Source organism: Sander vitreus, chromosome 1 (assembly GCF_031162955.1).
Source record: "Sander vitreus isolate 19-12246 chromosome 1, sanVit1, whole genome shotgun sequence".
Classification (NCBI taxonomy): Eukaryota; Metazoa; Chordata; class Actinopteri; order Perciformes; family Percidae; genus Sander; species Sander vitreus.
Window position 1 is genome coordinate 19,479,330 of NC_135855.1, and position 16,727 is coordinate 19,496,056.

The 16,727-nt window shown below is 42.1% G+C and overlaps 1 protein-coding gene across 1 annotated transcript; it reads right to left on the reverse strand.

Annotated features, from left to right (window-relative positions):
- Positions 1-143: 143 nt before the first annotated feature.
- On the reverse strand, positions 144-16,582 carry galns (galactosamine (N-acetyl)-6-sulfatase). The gene is made up of 13 exons (XM_078258501.1): positions 16,420-16,582; positions 16,039-16,162; positions 15,684-15,758; positions 15,439-15,541; positions 14,119-14,262; positions 13,269-13,335; positions 12,475-12,602; positions 12,195-12,334; positions 11,897-12,000; positions 8,270-8,412; positions 7,825-7,927; positions 1,769-1,890; positions 144-249 (listed from the first exon to the last, which is right to left on the reverse strand). Exons 1-13 carry the CDS (start codon positions 16,534-16,536, stop codon positions 144-146), a joined length of 1,476 nt encoding a protein of 491 aa, XP_078114627.1. The 5' UTR covers positions 16,537-16,582.
- Between the last annotated feature and the right edge of the window lie 145 nt (positions 16,583-16,727).

A 16,727-nucleotide genomic window follows, 5' to 3' on the forward strand; every position in this document is an offset into this window, starting at 1 on the left:
GAATGCTGATTCAGCAGCATTCCCACTATTGTTATTCTGTTCTTTATTTTTCTGTCTTCTTCTTATTTATTCCGTACGTTTTTTGGCTCTCCGTAACTTCTGCATACGTTCCCGCTCCCAAAAGATTCAGTTCCTTTGTACTTTCACCTACAGACACCAAACAAAAAAATGTTCACAAAAGCTTCAGGTATTAGGCAGTCCCAGTGGATGTGGATGCAGAGGGACAGCAGCTGAGTGGTGAGAAGTGAGCTGAGGTGCCCAGCAGTAGGTGGAGAGAGAGAAGTAACAAGGAAAAACATTTGGAGAGGAAGGGGAATGAAAGTTGCAGATTAGAGTGGATGGAAGAACAGTGCATAGACAGTGAAGAGGTCAAGCAGCTGGGTGTCACGGGCGGATTGACCTTATAGACAAATTGAACGGCAGAGGTGAAAAATGAGTGTGCGTTTTTGGTGTGTGTTTGCACATCTAGCACTCAGCACAACACATGGCTGCGCATTGATTGGTTTTAGCTTCTTTTTTTATAGCGAGGCTAAAAGGTGGGCAATTGAAAAACAACATTAATGTTTTATCATCCAATCTCACTTCAGAACTGAAAGGAGTTTGAGCAGGAGGCAAAGAGGAGATGAGGCCGGAGAAGAATGTGAGAGGAAGAGCTGCAGAAGGCAGAAAAAGAAACGTCAATCTAAGAGGTTTTATGGCAGGAGGGAGCCAAAGCGAACACTGAGCACAAAAGGAATATTCTCTCATAAAAGCGGTTTTATTATGTATTAGTCATGGCATCAGCTTGCGTCCTTTATTTAAAAAAAGTTCACATAAATATTCTGCATTGACAGTACGCAGTATAAAACAATGCTCATCTATCTTTGCACCCTTATTTAGTAATAGTCTTAGTTCAGCCTTGGCTGTCTGTGTCCTCTGGCGTCACCCTATTCTCTCGGCAATTCTTAACTCTCCTCTGAGCGAAGGCAGAGACACACAAAACTCTATTAAACAGCACTCCCTCTCAATTTAGACCTGAACAATTTATCTTGCAATTTTAACCTGCAGGGGTGCACCGGAGGGTTTGAGGGCCAGATAGTGATCTTTAAGGAGCTGTTTGCAATCACAAAGAGATGGGTGTAATCAGGCGCGCTCTGGCTGAGCGGATCAATCCATCTTTTTCATGCCACTGAATCAGCATTGATCTCATACACATTCTGCGCTACCAACAGGCAAACTGCTTTCCTGCTCTCACCCCTCTCCAGTTCATTTTCTAAAATCTCTTCACTTGTTCCTGGTTGACTCCCTCTCTCGTTTTTTCCCTTCTCTCTCCCTTCTACTACCTACCTACCTACCTACTGGAGATTAGCTGTAAGCAGAGTGGAAGTTTTCAGGGAACTAACCAGGCCCCCATAGAGCGCTCAGCCCCTCCGCTGATTTTGTCAAGTGGCCACTTGCGGTATTGCAACACAAATGTTTGCTCATAGGCTACCATGGTAAAAAAGACGTCTGTAAAACTGTCGGTTATGACTCTTTCTATTCTGAATTTTTTATCCATGGACTTTTTATATTTGAAAAACTCCCCTCAAGCCAAGAAAAGCGATTTAAAGGCCTGCGATGTCACCACAACGTAAAGTCTATAGGCCGAGTGGGTCACATATCACGGACGTAAACCCGGAAGCTTTGAAACTTTTTTGGTGGATGCACCACTGAGCAACTCTCATAGGAATGAACGGGGCTCCGCCATTAACATTGCATCCAGGTCTAATAATACATCAATGGAACTAACCTGATGGGGAACTTTTCCCCAGGATCCCGCCCCAGGTGGAAAATGAGTGGCTGCAGTGTGTGCTCTTTCTGGTCGTGAGTAGTCACACCTTGGACCTCTTGACCTGGACAGAAATTGATGCCCTGTAAGAGAAATCACACAAAAAGACCCACACCTTTTTTGTTTTTCACTAGAACAGATACATATTGATGTTAATGTACTTCCTCATTTGAAGAAAATCTCAAGATTGGCTTATAATTGTGTCATTAAAAGGAGGCTGAAAAGCACACTCCTAATCCAGCGGCCAGTTAGGAGCATTCATTAAGTTGTTAGTCTATATCCACAGCGTTCCACTTCCGGGATTGCTTTCGATGCAGATGGAAATTCCGCCGGATGGCACTATTTTCTACGTTTTGCGTTCTCTCGCAATATGTTTTGCATTCCCACACAATCATTTTTGCGTTCCCTCGCAATATTTTGCGTTCCCTCGCAAAATGTTTTGCGTTACCTCACAATATGTTTTGTGTTACCTCGCAAAACTTTTCTTCTTCCGTTCCTTCTGAGCCATGTGTCCATTTCCACTCAGTTGCCAGGCGCAATGAATCAGCTTGCTGCATTTTACTTTGAGCTGGGAATTATTCTGATATAGACCTACTGCTCAATGGGCACATTCATATCTCATATTGGGTATAATTAATAGCCTTTTTCTTAAATGTATAAAAAAGAGTGTGCAATGTCAGAGGTCTGCATGATGTGGCAATGAACAAACACTGAATTAGCATATGGGCTGTAAGGGACGTGTGAAGTAGCGACCAGATGTGACCTGATGTGATTTGACTTAGTTTATGGCAAATGACACATAAGAAAGTGAAACTTAAATAAAGGCCAAATAAATGTATTGTCTTCTGAGCTCTCAGGGTTTTGTCTGACTAAACGCTATGCCCGATATGGCATTACATTCTTATAATAACAGCCTGCTGTCTAATTAAGCTATATGTCCAGGTTGGTAAAAGTGGTGTCTACAATTTGGTAGCATGGCATCTACTGTAACACATTTGGGATCTAATATAATTGTATTTGATTTTAAATTAGATAAAATGGTGTTATAATAATTTAAAAGTATTAGGATATTTGGTTTTAAATTTATAGTGTCAGATAGCCTACATTTTGGGTCTATTGCGGCACATTATGCGGTTTCTAATTTAGGTGGTGTTAAATATGTTACGTGTTTGTTTATTGTCTGATAAAGAACATATTAGTTATTTATCTAATTTGATACAACCATACAAATAAAATGGACACAAGCTGAGCAAAACATGAGCGAAAAACTCCGAGGGGAGATGCAGATTCTCTGATAATTTGATCAATATTGGTTTATCGCCACATGCCACACACGCACTTTATCTTTTCATTCATTTAGGAAATAGGTATTGATTATAGAACAGATATGAATGTGCCCTGAGCAGTATATCAGCATTCCTAGCTAAGTAAAGTAAAGTAAGTAAAATTCAACAAGCTGATCCATATTGTGGCGTTGCACTGGGCAGCTGAGTGGAAATTTGATGGCTCATTAGAAGAAAACTGCCATAAACTAAGTCAAAACACATCAGGTTTAATCTGGTCGCTACTTCACACGTCCCTTACAGCTCATATGCAGACACCAGACCATGATATAATTGTTGATGTAAATCTGATGTGATTAAATGGATTTGTCCCACACAGTAGCCTACAGGAATAGACTATTACAGGTAGAAAGTGAACATATAGGCGACTAGAAGGGTTGTAGCCATAGTTGATTGTAACCACAGTGAAGGCTGTATTTTCACGTTTTTGTCCCTGAACTAACGTTATCTCTTTGTAACGCTACTAGGGAGCTGCAGATTCTCTGATAATTCAGTGTTTGTTCATCGCCAAATCATGCAAACCTCTGACATTGGACAGTCTCTTTTTTATACATTTAAGAAACAGCTTATTGATTATACCCTATATGAGATATTAATGTGCCCATTGAGCAGTAGGTCTATATCAGCATAATTCCCAGCTCAAAGTAAAATGCAACAAGCTGATTCATTGCGCTGGGCAGCTGAGTGGAAATAGACGGGTATGGGGCATAAAACAAACTGGATCACAGGAAAAGCAGAGCCATGATGGGAGGACAGGACATGTTTTTATCGACAGAGGAGAGAAAGCAGGACCACACTATCCTGCTTCTCAAGTGTCACATTTCACACATGGCTCAGAAGGAATGGAAGAAGAAAAGTTTAGCGAGGTAACGCAAAACATATTGCGTGGGAATGCAAAACATTGCGAGGGAATGCAAAATATTGTGAGGGAACGCAAAAATGATTGTGTGGGAATGCAAAACATATTGCGAGAGAACGCAAAACGTAGAAAATAGTAGTCCCCTCAAAAAATCTCGCTGTGACCCTTCCGGGGCTCCGTACTTTTGGCCGGATGTCCGTTACCTTCCGCTTTCTTTTCATTTTTAACTCTGATCGATATGAGGACTATGGTTAACTGCTCCTCAGATCTCTGCAGGGTAAATCCAAACAGCTAGCTAGACTATCTGTCCAATCTGAGTTTTCTGTTGCACAACTAAAACAACTTTTGAATGTACAAGTTCCACCAAAACAAGTTCCTTCCCAAGGCTGTTTTGCAGCGGCACTGTGGATCTGTCCGGTGCTTAGCGCAGCCCATGACGATTGTGATTGGTTTATACAAATGCCAATAAACCAGAGCACGTTTTTCTCCCATCCCGGAATGCTGTGTGGACTAGCCAGACCCTCCTCTGCTGCGTTGTAGAGGAAGATCTGGCAAAGCGAGACTATCAAGTTGATGACTTTGCGTCGATTGCACAATACAGATGTGTAAGATCTTTGTATGAATCATAATGTAACTCAAACAGAGTATGGATTAGATTAGTGACTGCTAATACATCAAGAGTCAAATATGACATATGAGCAGGAACAAATGAACCCTTCAGATCCGAAGGTTTTTTTTCTCTCCATGTTTCTAAATTATCTGATGTTCTACATGTCTGCTATAGGTTATTTTCACACCACTGAGAACATTTCCCCATTCAGCCTGAATCCTGTGGCCCTGTCTTCTGTATGTACAGTATGCTGGAATAAAAGTGCAACCCACCAAAGGAAAGAGCAGAGCTGGCATGTTTTGGCGACAAAGCTCATCCTTTCTCTACAGAGCAACCTAACACAATATTTAAGGTCAGTCCCATTGGATTTGTGTTTACTCTTTTGGTCATTTTCAGTGGTCTATATTTGATTATTTTAGATGTTTTAGTTGTTTAATGTGTGTTCTATCATGTGCAATTAAGAAAAACTGAATTCAGCTAAAGAGATCTAGATGTTTAAATTAGATTAAGGCTTGCAGCCACCTGCTACTCTGAGCTCAATGTTTAATTTCAATGTGGTATAGCGTATATGCATATTGTCTTCCAATCTGTTGTGCTGTTTATACAGCTACTCTTGGTACATCATGAAGAGGTTCAAGTCACTGGCAAAATAGAAGACTTTTTTTCCTCGTGCTGCCTCCCCCTCATCATCTCTCGACGCCTTCGCTCCTGCTCCCTGACTCCATTCTCCTGAGCCTGGCAGTGATGGCAGCCTGATTGAGCCACACTCACTCCTCCAGAACCCCGTGGAGATTTGCCCCCTCACGCACATGCACACACACACACTTTTTGATGAGCACAACTAATATTGAAAAAGCATTCATCTGTAAGGCACTGTTGCTGCCCCCCTCTGAGATCGCTGAACAGAGCACCTCAAAAATACATATAGAAGAGAGAGAAGAGAGAGATACCCCCCGTCCCGCAGAGAATCCTCTGATCCAGACTTGTCGTGTCTTTTGAAGCCAAAAGCTTAGAAATGCAGAAAAGAATAAAAAAAAATATATCATCCCAGAGGAGCAGCCAAAAAGCCTGCTGTGTGTCTCTCTGACTCAGTCTCTTGTACCCAACACATAACAGCGAGAACTCCATATCTCCCCTGACATTAATGCTATGGATACAACTAGGCTGCTTTCAAACTGGAGCAGAGCAGTCACTATTACAAGATAAGGTGCAGGAGCATCCAGCAGTGGCAGGATTGATTTTGGAAAAATAAATATTCTGTGTCTATTTTGATTAAAAAAGGAAAAAGTATGCTTTGGAAAGAGAATAATCACTTTATGTAGATTGTGGCTGAATATTTAAAACCACATATACTGTAAACATATCTACTTTGTACTTCATGAATGCGACAGACATGTAAAAATTGCAGTTAATCTATGGACCATTCGCTAAATGTTGAGGTTGTCTTTATGTTCTGCAAACTGCTGTAATGTATGTTCTCGCTTTTGGCCATAAAGTCAGTGAACCAGGTGCTGTTTAGCAAGCATAGGTGCATTAATGTCATGAGTTCCAATCTAGAGTCAAGAGCAGGAGGTACTGCACACACAGTCTATCTCATGACAATTCCTGCAACACAATTGATGCTGAAATTGATGAAATAAGTAACTAGTGTAGGACTAACAGGTGTCTGGGAAACAACAAATTTCTCAGTTTTTATTCATCACTTTGTGAAGCTTTCAACAAGGTTAAAAAAAGCTGCCACAGAGCTCCGTATTACAAGTTACTCAGCAATCCAGATACAAAGGAGCCACAGTCACGACAAACTATATTTCGCAATATAAACATCACTACACTGCCTCAAGAGAGTTTGATGAGAGCCGTTTAAGCCTGTGAAATTTCTCATTTTCCTCATGGCTGAGCTGCATGAACACAGCCAGGACAGGGCGATATGTCTCCTAGCTATTAACCTGTAATTGCGTACACACATCTTCCCTTGTTTATTTCCTTAGCATTGGCCAAGAAAAACCAAATTATATTTTAAAGTATTACCAAAGCTGAAGAGCAAGCAGGAAAACATGACTTTTTTTTCTCAGTAAAAGGGGGGTTTGAATGTGTATTTCTATTGCGAGACGGATTTAACTGAAGCCTATATCAGGGTTTTAAGGGTCCAGATAATTTTGAAATGATCATTAATCCATGTTATTCCTGAAAGAGAAGGTCTAAACAAGGACCTTGAAACATATTTTCCTCCTCAAGCTTATTTTCAAAACATTTCATGCGTTACATCTCTGACTGGGTGAAAGAGCTCAATAAGTCAGTTTGTTAACATTTTTCATGTTTGTAAAATGTACTGTGGGTTCCATGGGATAGACAGTTTAAGTATTCAACCATAATGGCATGAAGCATATTGGGAATTTAACTTCCCCTCGAAGGAGCTCAACAGTCGCTCCAGAAAACACACACAGGCATCCACATCTTTAGGTAGAACCGAACATACGTGTACATGTTTTCTCTCGTCCTTTCTCTTTCTCTCATGTGCACGCACACACCAATCGATAGGCAACTCACAGGCAATCAGACGCTATTATTTGTGAAGTTCCACTTCAGTTCACATGAGTTGATAAAGGAGGCTGCTATTGATTCAGCGGCCCTGAAGGAGAGAGCAATTTAAGCGACCGATGGGGCATAAAACCAACTGGATCACAGGAAAAGCAGAGCCATGATGGGAGGACAGGACATGTTTTTATGGACAGAGGAGAGAAAGCAGGACCACACTATCCTGCTTCTCAAGTGTCACATTTCACATTTCTCCTGATGCATTTAATCAGCACAGAGTTGATGTAATTACGGCCGAGAGATACTGCTGGCATCTGGCTCTTTCTTTCTTCCTTTTGAGCTCTGTGGTGCCAAAAGAACAAGTCTACAGCAGGGAATGTCGGGATGTAAATGGAGAGGAAGAAAATCTCCACTGGAGTCAGAACAAACAAGTCAACTGGTTGATGAATGATGTAAGTTTGCTGATGTGGGGGAGCTTCATTAATATTCATTACGCTCTGATGTACACAGCAGTCAACTGATGAGCCATTTTCAAGATAACTCCAACAGTGAAAGTGTTTGTGTGTTTGAGTCAGATTAGGAGAGACAAAGAAGGAGGATGTGGCAGTGCAAATCAAGAACTGAGGAAACAGAGATGGGACAGAAATGCTGTGTTAAAAGGGAATCTTACGTTTTTAAACTCTTCCCATGAGTTGCTCCAGGTCCAGTAGTGTGCCTTGTATTGTCCAAGCCTCACAGCCATCAGCTCATTCCCACGGTAATAGAAGATCGGCCTGTTGAGAATGAGAAGAGTGAGAAGTAATGCTCAGATTTGTTTCTTCCAAAGTGAATTTGGACCAAATTGTATTCTTCTTGCCAAATTGCCAACTTTAGCATGCTGATGTTTAGCAGGTTTAATGTTTACCATGTTCACCATTTTAGTGTAGCACATTAGCACACTAAAATACAAAGTGTAGCTGAGGTTGATGGGAATGCCAGTAGTTTTGCAGGCATTTGGTCATAAACACAATTTTGACCTGATGACGACGTTACAGGAAAAGTCGTAACACTGCTCACTACTCAGGGATGTGATCATGAAAAATAAGAGTGTGTGTGCGTGTGTGTAGTGTCCTCGCCTGTTTTGGAGTGTGTGTGGGCAGTTTAGCAGGACTGGTGTCAGGTCCAGTCCATCCAGGGCTCTGTCATCAGGAGGGCTGATGCCGGCCACAGCCAGACTGGTGGTGAACAGGTCCATCACATTGGCTAACTGGAAATTCACCTAGAAAAGGACAAAGAAATCAAAAACCACAATCACTATCTCCAGCATGAGAAGCCATTTCACACAGCCTGCGAGTTGGAAAAAGTAAAGAACTTTAAAGTAACTGGCCAAGTGTCCTCTCAAGGACTAAAACTCATATTGGTCCTCATTGGTCCTTGGTACGTGCACGCACGCACACACACACACACACACACACACACACACACACACACACACACACACACACACACACACACACACACACACACACACACACACACACACACACACACACACACACCTCTCCCTTGGCGATTTTGCTTGTTTTGTCTGCCATCAGTGACAAATAATTACAAGCTCGCAAATCAAGAATTAACTGTTTATGCTCTAGGAAAACCACAAGCTTGCTCTTTTACATTAGATTTTCTTAATGACCACGGACAAGGAAACAATGCATAGTCATGATAGGATGTTTATATGTGTTGCTATGTTTACACATGTAGGAAAGAGTTGCATTTCTCCAGTCTCCTCTCTAATCTCTGCTTGCAGGTTTATTATAGAGCCTCCAAAATGCCTCTCTTTCTAAATGTATTTTTTTTTGGGGGGGGTGGGGCGGCTGGCTAGGGGGGGAGAAAAAGAGGAGAGAAAGTAGGGAGAGGACAAGGCCCGGGCAAGCAGGCGGCTGGAGCTGGAGCGAGCTGGAGTTTTATCTCCTTCTCCCAGTCCCAGTGAAAAGCTTTATTTTATTTATAAACTTTGAACTATTTTCAGATAAAATGACATTTTTTCGTTGTCATCCTTGATCTTCCGTTCCATTCTCTCCTGAGCAAGCCTTAGAGGGAGACGGCATGCTCACAATCAGATAGCGCTATCAGGTCTGTGCAGCTGCACCGCCATGTGCTGCTGTGCTCCTATCGGCTGCCAGCACACATACAGACACAGACACACTTACACACACACAAGCTCCTTAGCACTGAAATGAATTCCCCTTTCTTCTGTATCCACAGAACCAGCCACAGAAAAGGCTTTGCAATGCATTCCATGATCTATCTGCACATTCTCTCTCTCTCTCTCTCTCTCTCTCTCTCTCTCTCTCTCTCTCACTTCATTTTCTTTTTTCTAAAGTCCCCCTCACACACAGACACACACAGACACACACAGACACACACAGACACACACACACACACACACACACACACACACACACACACACACACACACCATTAAAGAAGACAGGACAAAAGGACAGAAGAAGAAGCAAAACTGACATTTAGTTACCAAAAAAGCTAAACTTTCAGTCTCAGACTGCTCTGACAGAGGAATTTATCTCAGGAGTTGCCATCTTTTATTTCATTTATTAGCTCTGCCCTCCTTTGCAGTCAACGCTGAACTTCATTCTTTCTCCACCCTTTGTTCTCTTTTTTTTTTGACCGACTCATCACTCTCTATTAATGTCACACTCTTTCTCTCATTTCTTGTTGTGAGTGGTGATGGTGGCTATCTGAAAAGGCAGAGCTTCTATCCCAGTCTCTGCCACTCTGCCTGTGTGTCTGCTGCCTGATAAAAAGGGATTGTGACGCTCAACAATGTTGTGGGGCCGACACACCCCCCACTCGCCTCCCCATCTTTGTTCCTACAGCCACCCTGGCCCCTCGCCCCCCTCAGGCACTGAGAGAATGCTGAATCTGCACCTGCTTCAAACCAACCACGCTCCTTCATTCCAGTACACCTCCTTCCATTCCCCTAAATAGGAGTGAATGACTAATTGACAACAATTTCCTGAACATTCACACAATTAATTGAGTTTCATCACTCCGATGCATTCACAGATAAAGGGATTTTTGTCTGTTTAAGACAAACTGATCTTTCTATTACCAATCCCCCCCAAAAACTTGTCCCCTCATCTTAATACTGTAAGACGCATCTGTGCTCAGTTAGTACAATAAACCTCCTGAAATCCCCTTTTAACAAAGGCTTGCATGGCTGTTTGTTGTCTCCAGCATTTTGCTCAAAGAGCCTGTAGAATTTTCAATGCACAGATCAACAGAGATTTCAGAAGTCTGCAAAACAAGAGCGGGGGCAACCCTGTGTCTGGTCTGTCCTCCCTCCCAGAGCTGTACAGTACAGTAGCTCCAACAAAGCAGCTTTGTCATCACAACCCCAAAGAGCTTCAGGGAGGATCTATTTCTTTCTCTCATTCTTACAGCCAAGCCACAACTGCAATACAAACACACACACACACACACACACACACATATAGGTGTTTTGTGGTGTTCTTCATTTTTAGTAATATTGTTTACATCTGTGTGTCTTTCCCTGGTCTAGAAAGTTATCTGTCACATATAGAAATAATCCAACATACATACAAAAGCATGCATACATATACATATATACATATATATATGCAGGCATGTAGAATCAAACAAAAAATACACAGATGTTTCTGTTCTGCACACTTGCACATGCATACACAGACACACTGGTCAATTACAAAGAATGGCACAGGTGCAGCAAAGCCCTGTGAGCACAACAATTGTTCCTGGCAGCGTGGTAGTGCCAGTGTCTTTAGCACTCCTCCTTTTCTCTTTTCTACACCAGCCACTTTTACTTCTTCCTTGCTTCCCTCCCTGTACACCCCCCACCCCCGACAGTTTCTTTATCCTGAGCGCCTGGCATATTCAGATACTGAAGTCCTCATTACGGCTCAATCCAACCTCAGCAAACACACAAACAGATTAGCCGCTTAAGACGCTCCCAATCCCCCTCTCCCTCGCTACTCCGCTGTGCTATCAGGCCCCAGCACACCCCTGTGAGATGAGCCAGGGGCAAGGCTTACTGCAGACTGCAGCCTCCGCTCGCTCCTCCACCAAATCCCTCTGCGTCACAGCCCCGTGTCACAGCTGCCCCTAATACAATTAAAAGTCATTTGCAGAACGCACAGGCTTAGAGGATCACGGTGTGGGTGGGGGGTTAAATTTGGGAGGGGGAGAGAGGAAAGAGAGAGTTTGGGGAATTTAATTCCAGCCAAAAAATATTTGAGGAAACAGTGGAAAAAAGCGCCTACACGCTTCGTGGCCACAATCACACAATATGTTTATCTTTACTGTTTCTGGAGCTCAATCACTTGATAGAAGTTGAACATAGTGAAGATTAACTGGTTGCAGCACCAGTAGGTCAGAGTGTGCGCATGTAAAGTGCTAAACGATACAAAAATGAAACAAAAAGCAACAATCATTCAAAAGAGAGGATTAGTCAAATAATTATTCCTTTACTCTCAGTCTTGCTTTACAGTCCTGTGAATCGCCTGCAGCTTTACAGAGAACATATCAGCTCCTGGTACCTGTTGATAGGCAGAACATTGAGGACCGGCAACAATGCTAGAGGAAAAACTGAACAAAAGAAATCCTAAATCAAAGTCTAGTCTCTAGAGAAGATGGTAGGGATTAAGTGAATGATCGTATTGGCTTTATTTGGTAAAAGCTTTAAATCACAGGGTTATTCTCACCGTGCCTCTTTTAATGTGCCCAGGCCACCAGGCAATGGCAGGCTCCCTCATGCCCCCTTCAAATGTCGTCTGCTTCCCGCAGAGGAACGGCCCGTTGCTCCCGCCTGAGGAATCAGAAGCACAAAAACACATGTATTCATGTATCAAATCAAACAGACATACAGGGCAGAACATGTGTCTTGGACAGAAATGCACCCACTTGGTTTCACAAAGAAAAAAATGTGTGTATGTGTGTGTGTGTGTGTGTGTGTGTGTGTGTGTGTGTGTGTGTGTGTGTGTATTTGAGTTTAGTGCCTACTTTCTTTTGGGCCAGACACCAGAGCAGCTCCGTTGTCTGAGGTGAAGAAGACAAAGGTATTATTTTCAATGCCCAGACTCCGCAGCAATGATAAGATCTGACCGACGCTGTAGTCTAGCTCCATCACTGCATCACCATACCTACAGAACACACACAATCACAGCTTTTATCACTCCCCATGATAAATACATGAATGTATAACCTCATGCATCTGCTGGACAATAATAGAGTAATAATAAAATAAAATAATAAAGAGTCAGTAAGGTAGGACATAATGTACCGGCCTCGTTGGCTCTTCCCTAGGAAGCGTTTGGAGGCATAGACAGGGGCGTGAGTGGCGTCGGCTGCCCAGTAGAGGAAGAAAGGCCGTTGGTCCTCAGTCTGACGGAGTATGAAGTCAAGACCTTCCTGTAGAGGTGGGAGGTGTGAGAGAGTTACAACACTGTCAGTGCAGATGTTGAATGACTTACTGTAGCTTGATTCACAGAGCTACTGTCAGACAGTATAAAGTAAATAACCCCTTTCTCACTTGCATACAACGTACTAATTTTCAACATGTTTTGCCTTTGTTCATTTTCCAAACAATCGGCCACATTAATAACAGCGCTACTGAAACCAGTCTAGTTCCATAAGACCTGCTAATATGAGCTTTACTAAGCTCATTCTTGACAGATCCATCATCTTCTTGTGATGACAAGGTGCACCTCTCAAGCATGCAGTGCGTCTCTGCATGCAGCTTTTAAACCCTTTAGGGACTGAATGGGAGGGACTGACGTAGGCAGCAAAGATAATCAAGACGAGTGTGTGCAAAAGTCAACAATCTACTTCTGCTGGTGAAAAGCACGGTAATGATCAAAGGCCAAAATCAGGCTTTAATTGTGCTTTTAACTTGTTAAATAGATGATGTTGTGCCGTAATGATTTGGTGAGCTATATTATTTTAGTCTAATAACTACTTCACAAAGGAAACTGTGAAACACATATTGGGTGTACTTAACATACTCTGCTCTACTGAAAGGGTTGTATCATCTGAGATAGAGACAGCCTTAGAAAGGACAGGTGAGCCTAAACTTACCAGCAAGTACATTTGCGTGAGGTTGGACTCTCCAGACGTCCTGTCAATCTTAAACTCCTCATAGTATCTGGAAACAGGTGGGTTGACATGATTGATTAAAGAAATCATTATAAGTCAGCCATTATCACATCTGAATGCCTGCTGACCCCACACCATGTCATATCTCCTCTGCTTAACAGCATAAAATGACCTGATTGTATTGTCAGGGCTTTCAATCTCCCTCTAAATTGACCGAAACTACTGCAGGCAACATCATTAAGACAACGAAAGCAAATTTCCCTCTTGCGGACTGTGTTTGCAAGAGATTTAGGTGAAAGAAATATCTCGGAAGTCTCAGCAGAGCTGAGCAGAGGGAACTGTTATGAGGTGTTGCTGAAGCGTAGCTCGGCGAGCAGAGAAGCAGTGACAGGCATCTCTCTTTCTTACGCTTCACTTCCTCCAGGTGTCCTCACACAGCCAACGCAACCTGCCGTCTCTTGAGGATGTGTGTGTGTGTGTGTGTGTGTCGCTGTGTATATGTGTCTATATGTGTGTGTGTGTATGTCTGTCCAGGGCCCAGGTATGCAGCGCTGATTAAACCCACGGCTAAGCGAAAAACATGCCCGGCTGCCAGTTCCAATGACCCTGAATACACATATGGCTGTTTTGGAGAAAACAAATGGGCGGAAAATGGAATACACAAGCACAGCTGGTACAGTGAAGGAAGAGGAGGGGAGAAACTCAACTCATCCAGAGGATCAGCCAGCCAAACTATTCCACTGAGTCACAGGGGAATGGAGATTTTTATAGATTTTCAGCCTCAGTTTCTGTCTGCTGTTATGTATATCTTAGTGCTTGTGTGTGAGACAACCTGCCAAGCATCTCAGAGTTGTTGTAGACAGGGATGTTGGGTCTGATGCTGCTGTTGTAAGGGCCAAAGTGGCAGTCTGGTGCACCAAACCATTCATCAAAACCCTTCTCCAGAGGCAGGTACTGCGGCCTGTGGCCCAGATGCCTGTAGTGACAAACAAAGTGCACTCACACGCTGTAAGATCAATGTGACTGAAGCATCATTCTGCATGTTAAAATTTAGACCATTAATACAAATTGCATATACTTGTGTTACTATACACCATTTTCTAAAGCAAAACATCCTAATATTCACGTTTGTTTGCAGTTGCTACCTTTAGGCTCTCCTTGGTTTCCACTTACTTCAGTACAGTACGTATATCAACTTTTGTGAAGATATTTTTTTAAAAGTAGTCATACGTAGGTGCATTACTACAGAAGCCCTGGCCAATTATCGGGCCGTTTTTTGGCAGTTTGCAGATTATCTGTTTCTGCGTTTTATACCAATTAATTAAAAAGTGCGCTACTTTGACTCCGCTACAGCTCTGTGTCTGTTCCTCTGCTTTGGTTTCACTCAACACTGAGTCTGACTTAATGTCCCCCCCACAGCACTATCTGACTATCTTTTACTGTGTATTATGTTGAAAGTTTCTAATTTATTAAATCATTGCTGAAAGCAGAGATCTTCATCAGGAGGTCCGGGACCCCTAGGGGGTCCTCACAGTTCCTAATGGGGGGCCTCTACATTTTTGTAATTGTTTGAATTCTTCACATGAATCCAACATATTATTAGCAAATATAAATCAACCTATTTGTGAAAAAAAACAATGATGATATGCTTACTATTCACATATAACAGTAATCATAAGGATTCACTGTGACACATGTATGTTTAACATTAAAACATGATTTATAAAATTATGCCAACAATTCTTATTTTGTTGGCTCAGTTTTAATATGCAACGTAAGTCCTTGGCTTAAAACATGTTGAAGACCCCTGGCTTAAAGCATTTAAACAAAGTTTTGTGTTGGAGCTTGTAACATTCCAAAATCTTAATTTTGACTTAGAGATTTTAATGTTCACTGTAAATGCATATCGGTTCCAATTATTGGTATCGGCCATGAAAAACCAGTATTGGTCGACAATCTAGACAACATTTAGTACAAAATGAGTGTATAGTGTGGAAAATGATCATCACGAATGTTAAGTATACATGATTTGTAATAAACTGGCTAAAACATGCAAATATAACTTTCATTTGTGGAATTAATTCAGCCACCATCACAAACATCAACTTCTTAAAAAAGGGGAACCTGGATTACAGAAACATAAGGAGCTCACCATTTGCCAACTATCTTGCTGACGTAGCCCTTTTTCTTCAGCATCTGGGGTATCAAAATCTCATCCTTAGAGATTCCTCCCACTATCTCCTGTGGTGTGTATGCTATAAAGAAAAGGTCAAAAGGTGTACAAAACATTCCATTACTTTACTGCAAACTGTACATCATAGACTAAGTAATATGAAACCTGCAAGAAAGCATTTGCAGCTGGATAATTTGCACAGTAAGAATGTACTGAGAGTGTACCGTTTCTGGCGTGGGCATTTGTGGTGTAGAAACCGTTTCTGACAGGCAGCCTCCCGGTGAGAAGTGCAGCTCTGGCTGTCATTAAAATGAAAGAAAAAGTCATTAGGATTTCAAGTGCATTGGTCTTGCAAATGATTTTTTTACAGGCAAACAAATAGAGTCAAGCATGCACCACTGTCACATACATCAGAGAGTCGTAGAGTACTTAAAAAGTTCCTAAATGATGTGTTATTATTTCAACATTTGAATGATTTGACAATAAAAACAGAGAAGTAGAAGGTGACGAGAATTAAACAGCTTGAGAAACAGGAACTGCTGGTTCCGGTTCTTTATCAAACATTTTCAGCTGACTTACATGGGGAACAGAGTGGGTTTGCAGTGTAGAAATTTGGAAGCAGCATGCCTTGAGCAGCCATGGCATCCAGGTTGGGAGTCTCTTTAGACGGCTGGCCAAACACCCCCAAGTCCCCCCAACCCATCTGAAGAGCCGAGGGAAAGAATGGAGAGTTTATACCCAGAAATGTGAAACCCAAGCAGAAACATCACTGTGTACAGCTGCAATGCTCAGTGGCAAAGTGACTCAGTACCCACAGACAAAGACAGAAAGGGAAATTGAGAAGTAAAGAGACAGAGAAACATATTTTGGACTGTTACTCATTCACTGCTCAAACAGAACTGTGCTGCTGATGTGATAAACTTAAGTCACAAGGACACACAACATAAGAAAATAACTTACGTCATCCATGAGCATGATAATAATGTTTGGAGATGAAACATTTGATCGCTTTTCTGTCAAGGAACAACATATTATTGCACAAAAGAGAGTAAGAGTTACAGTAGACATCACTCGCATCGCTGTGCTGTGGTCATATGAGCAACACCAACTTCGAGGAAGTGGTTTGTTTGCCTTCGTGCGGGTCTTCAGCGCAACGGTTGCGCATACATATTAGAGCTGTTTTTTTCTTAACATTATTTGGGTTTTACATTCATTTTACATTCATTTATACAGACCTGCGACTTTACTTGTGGTAACGTCATATATTA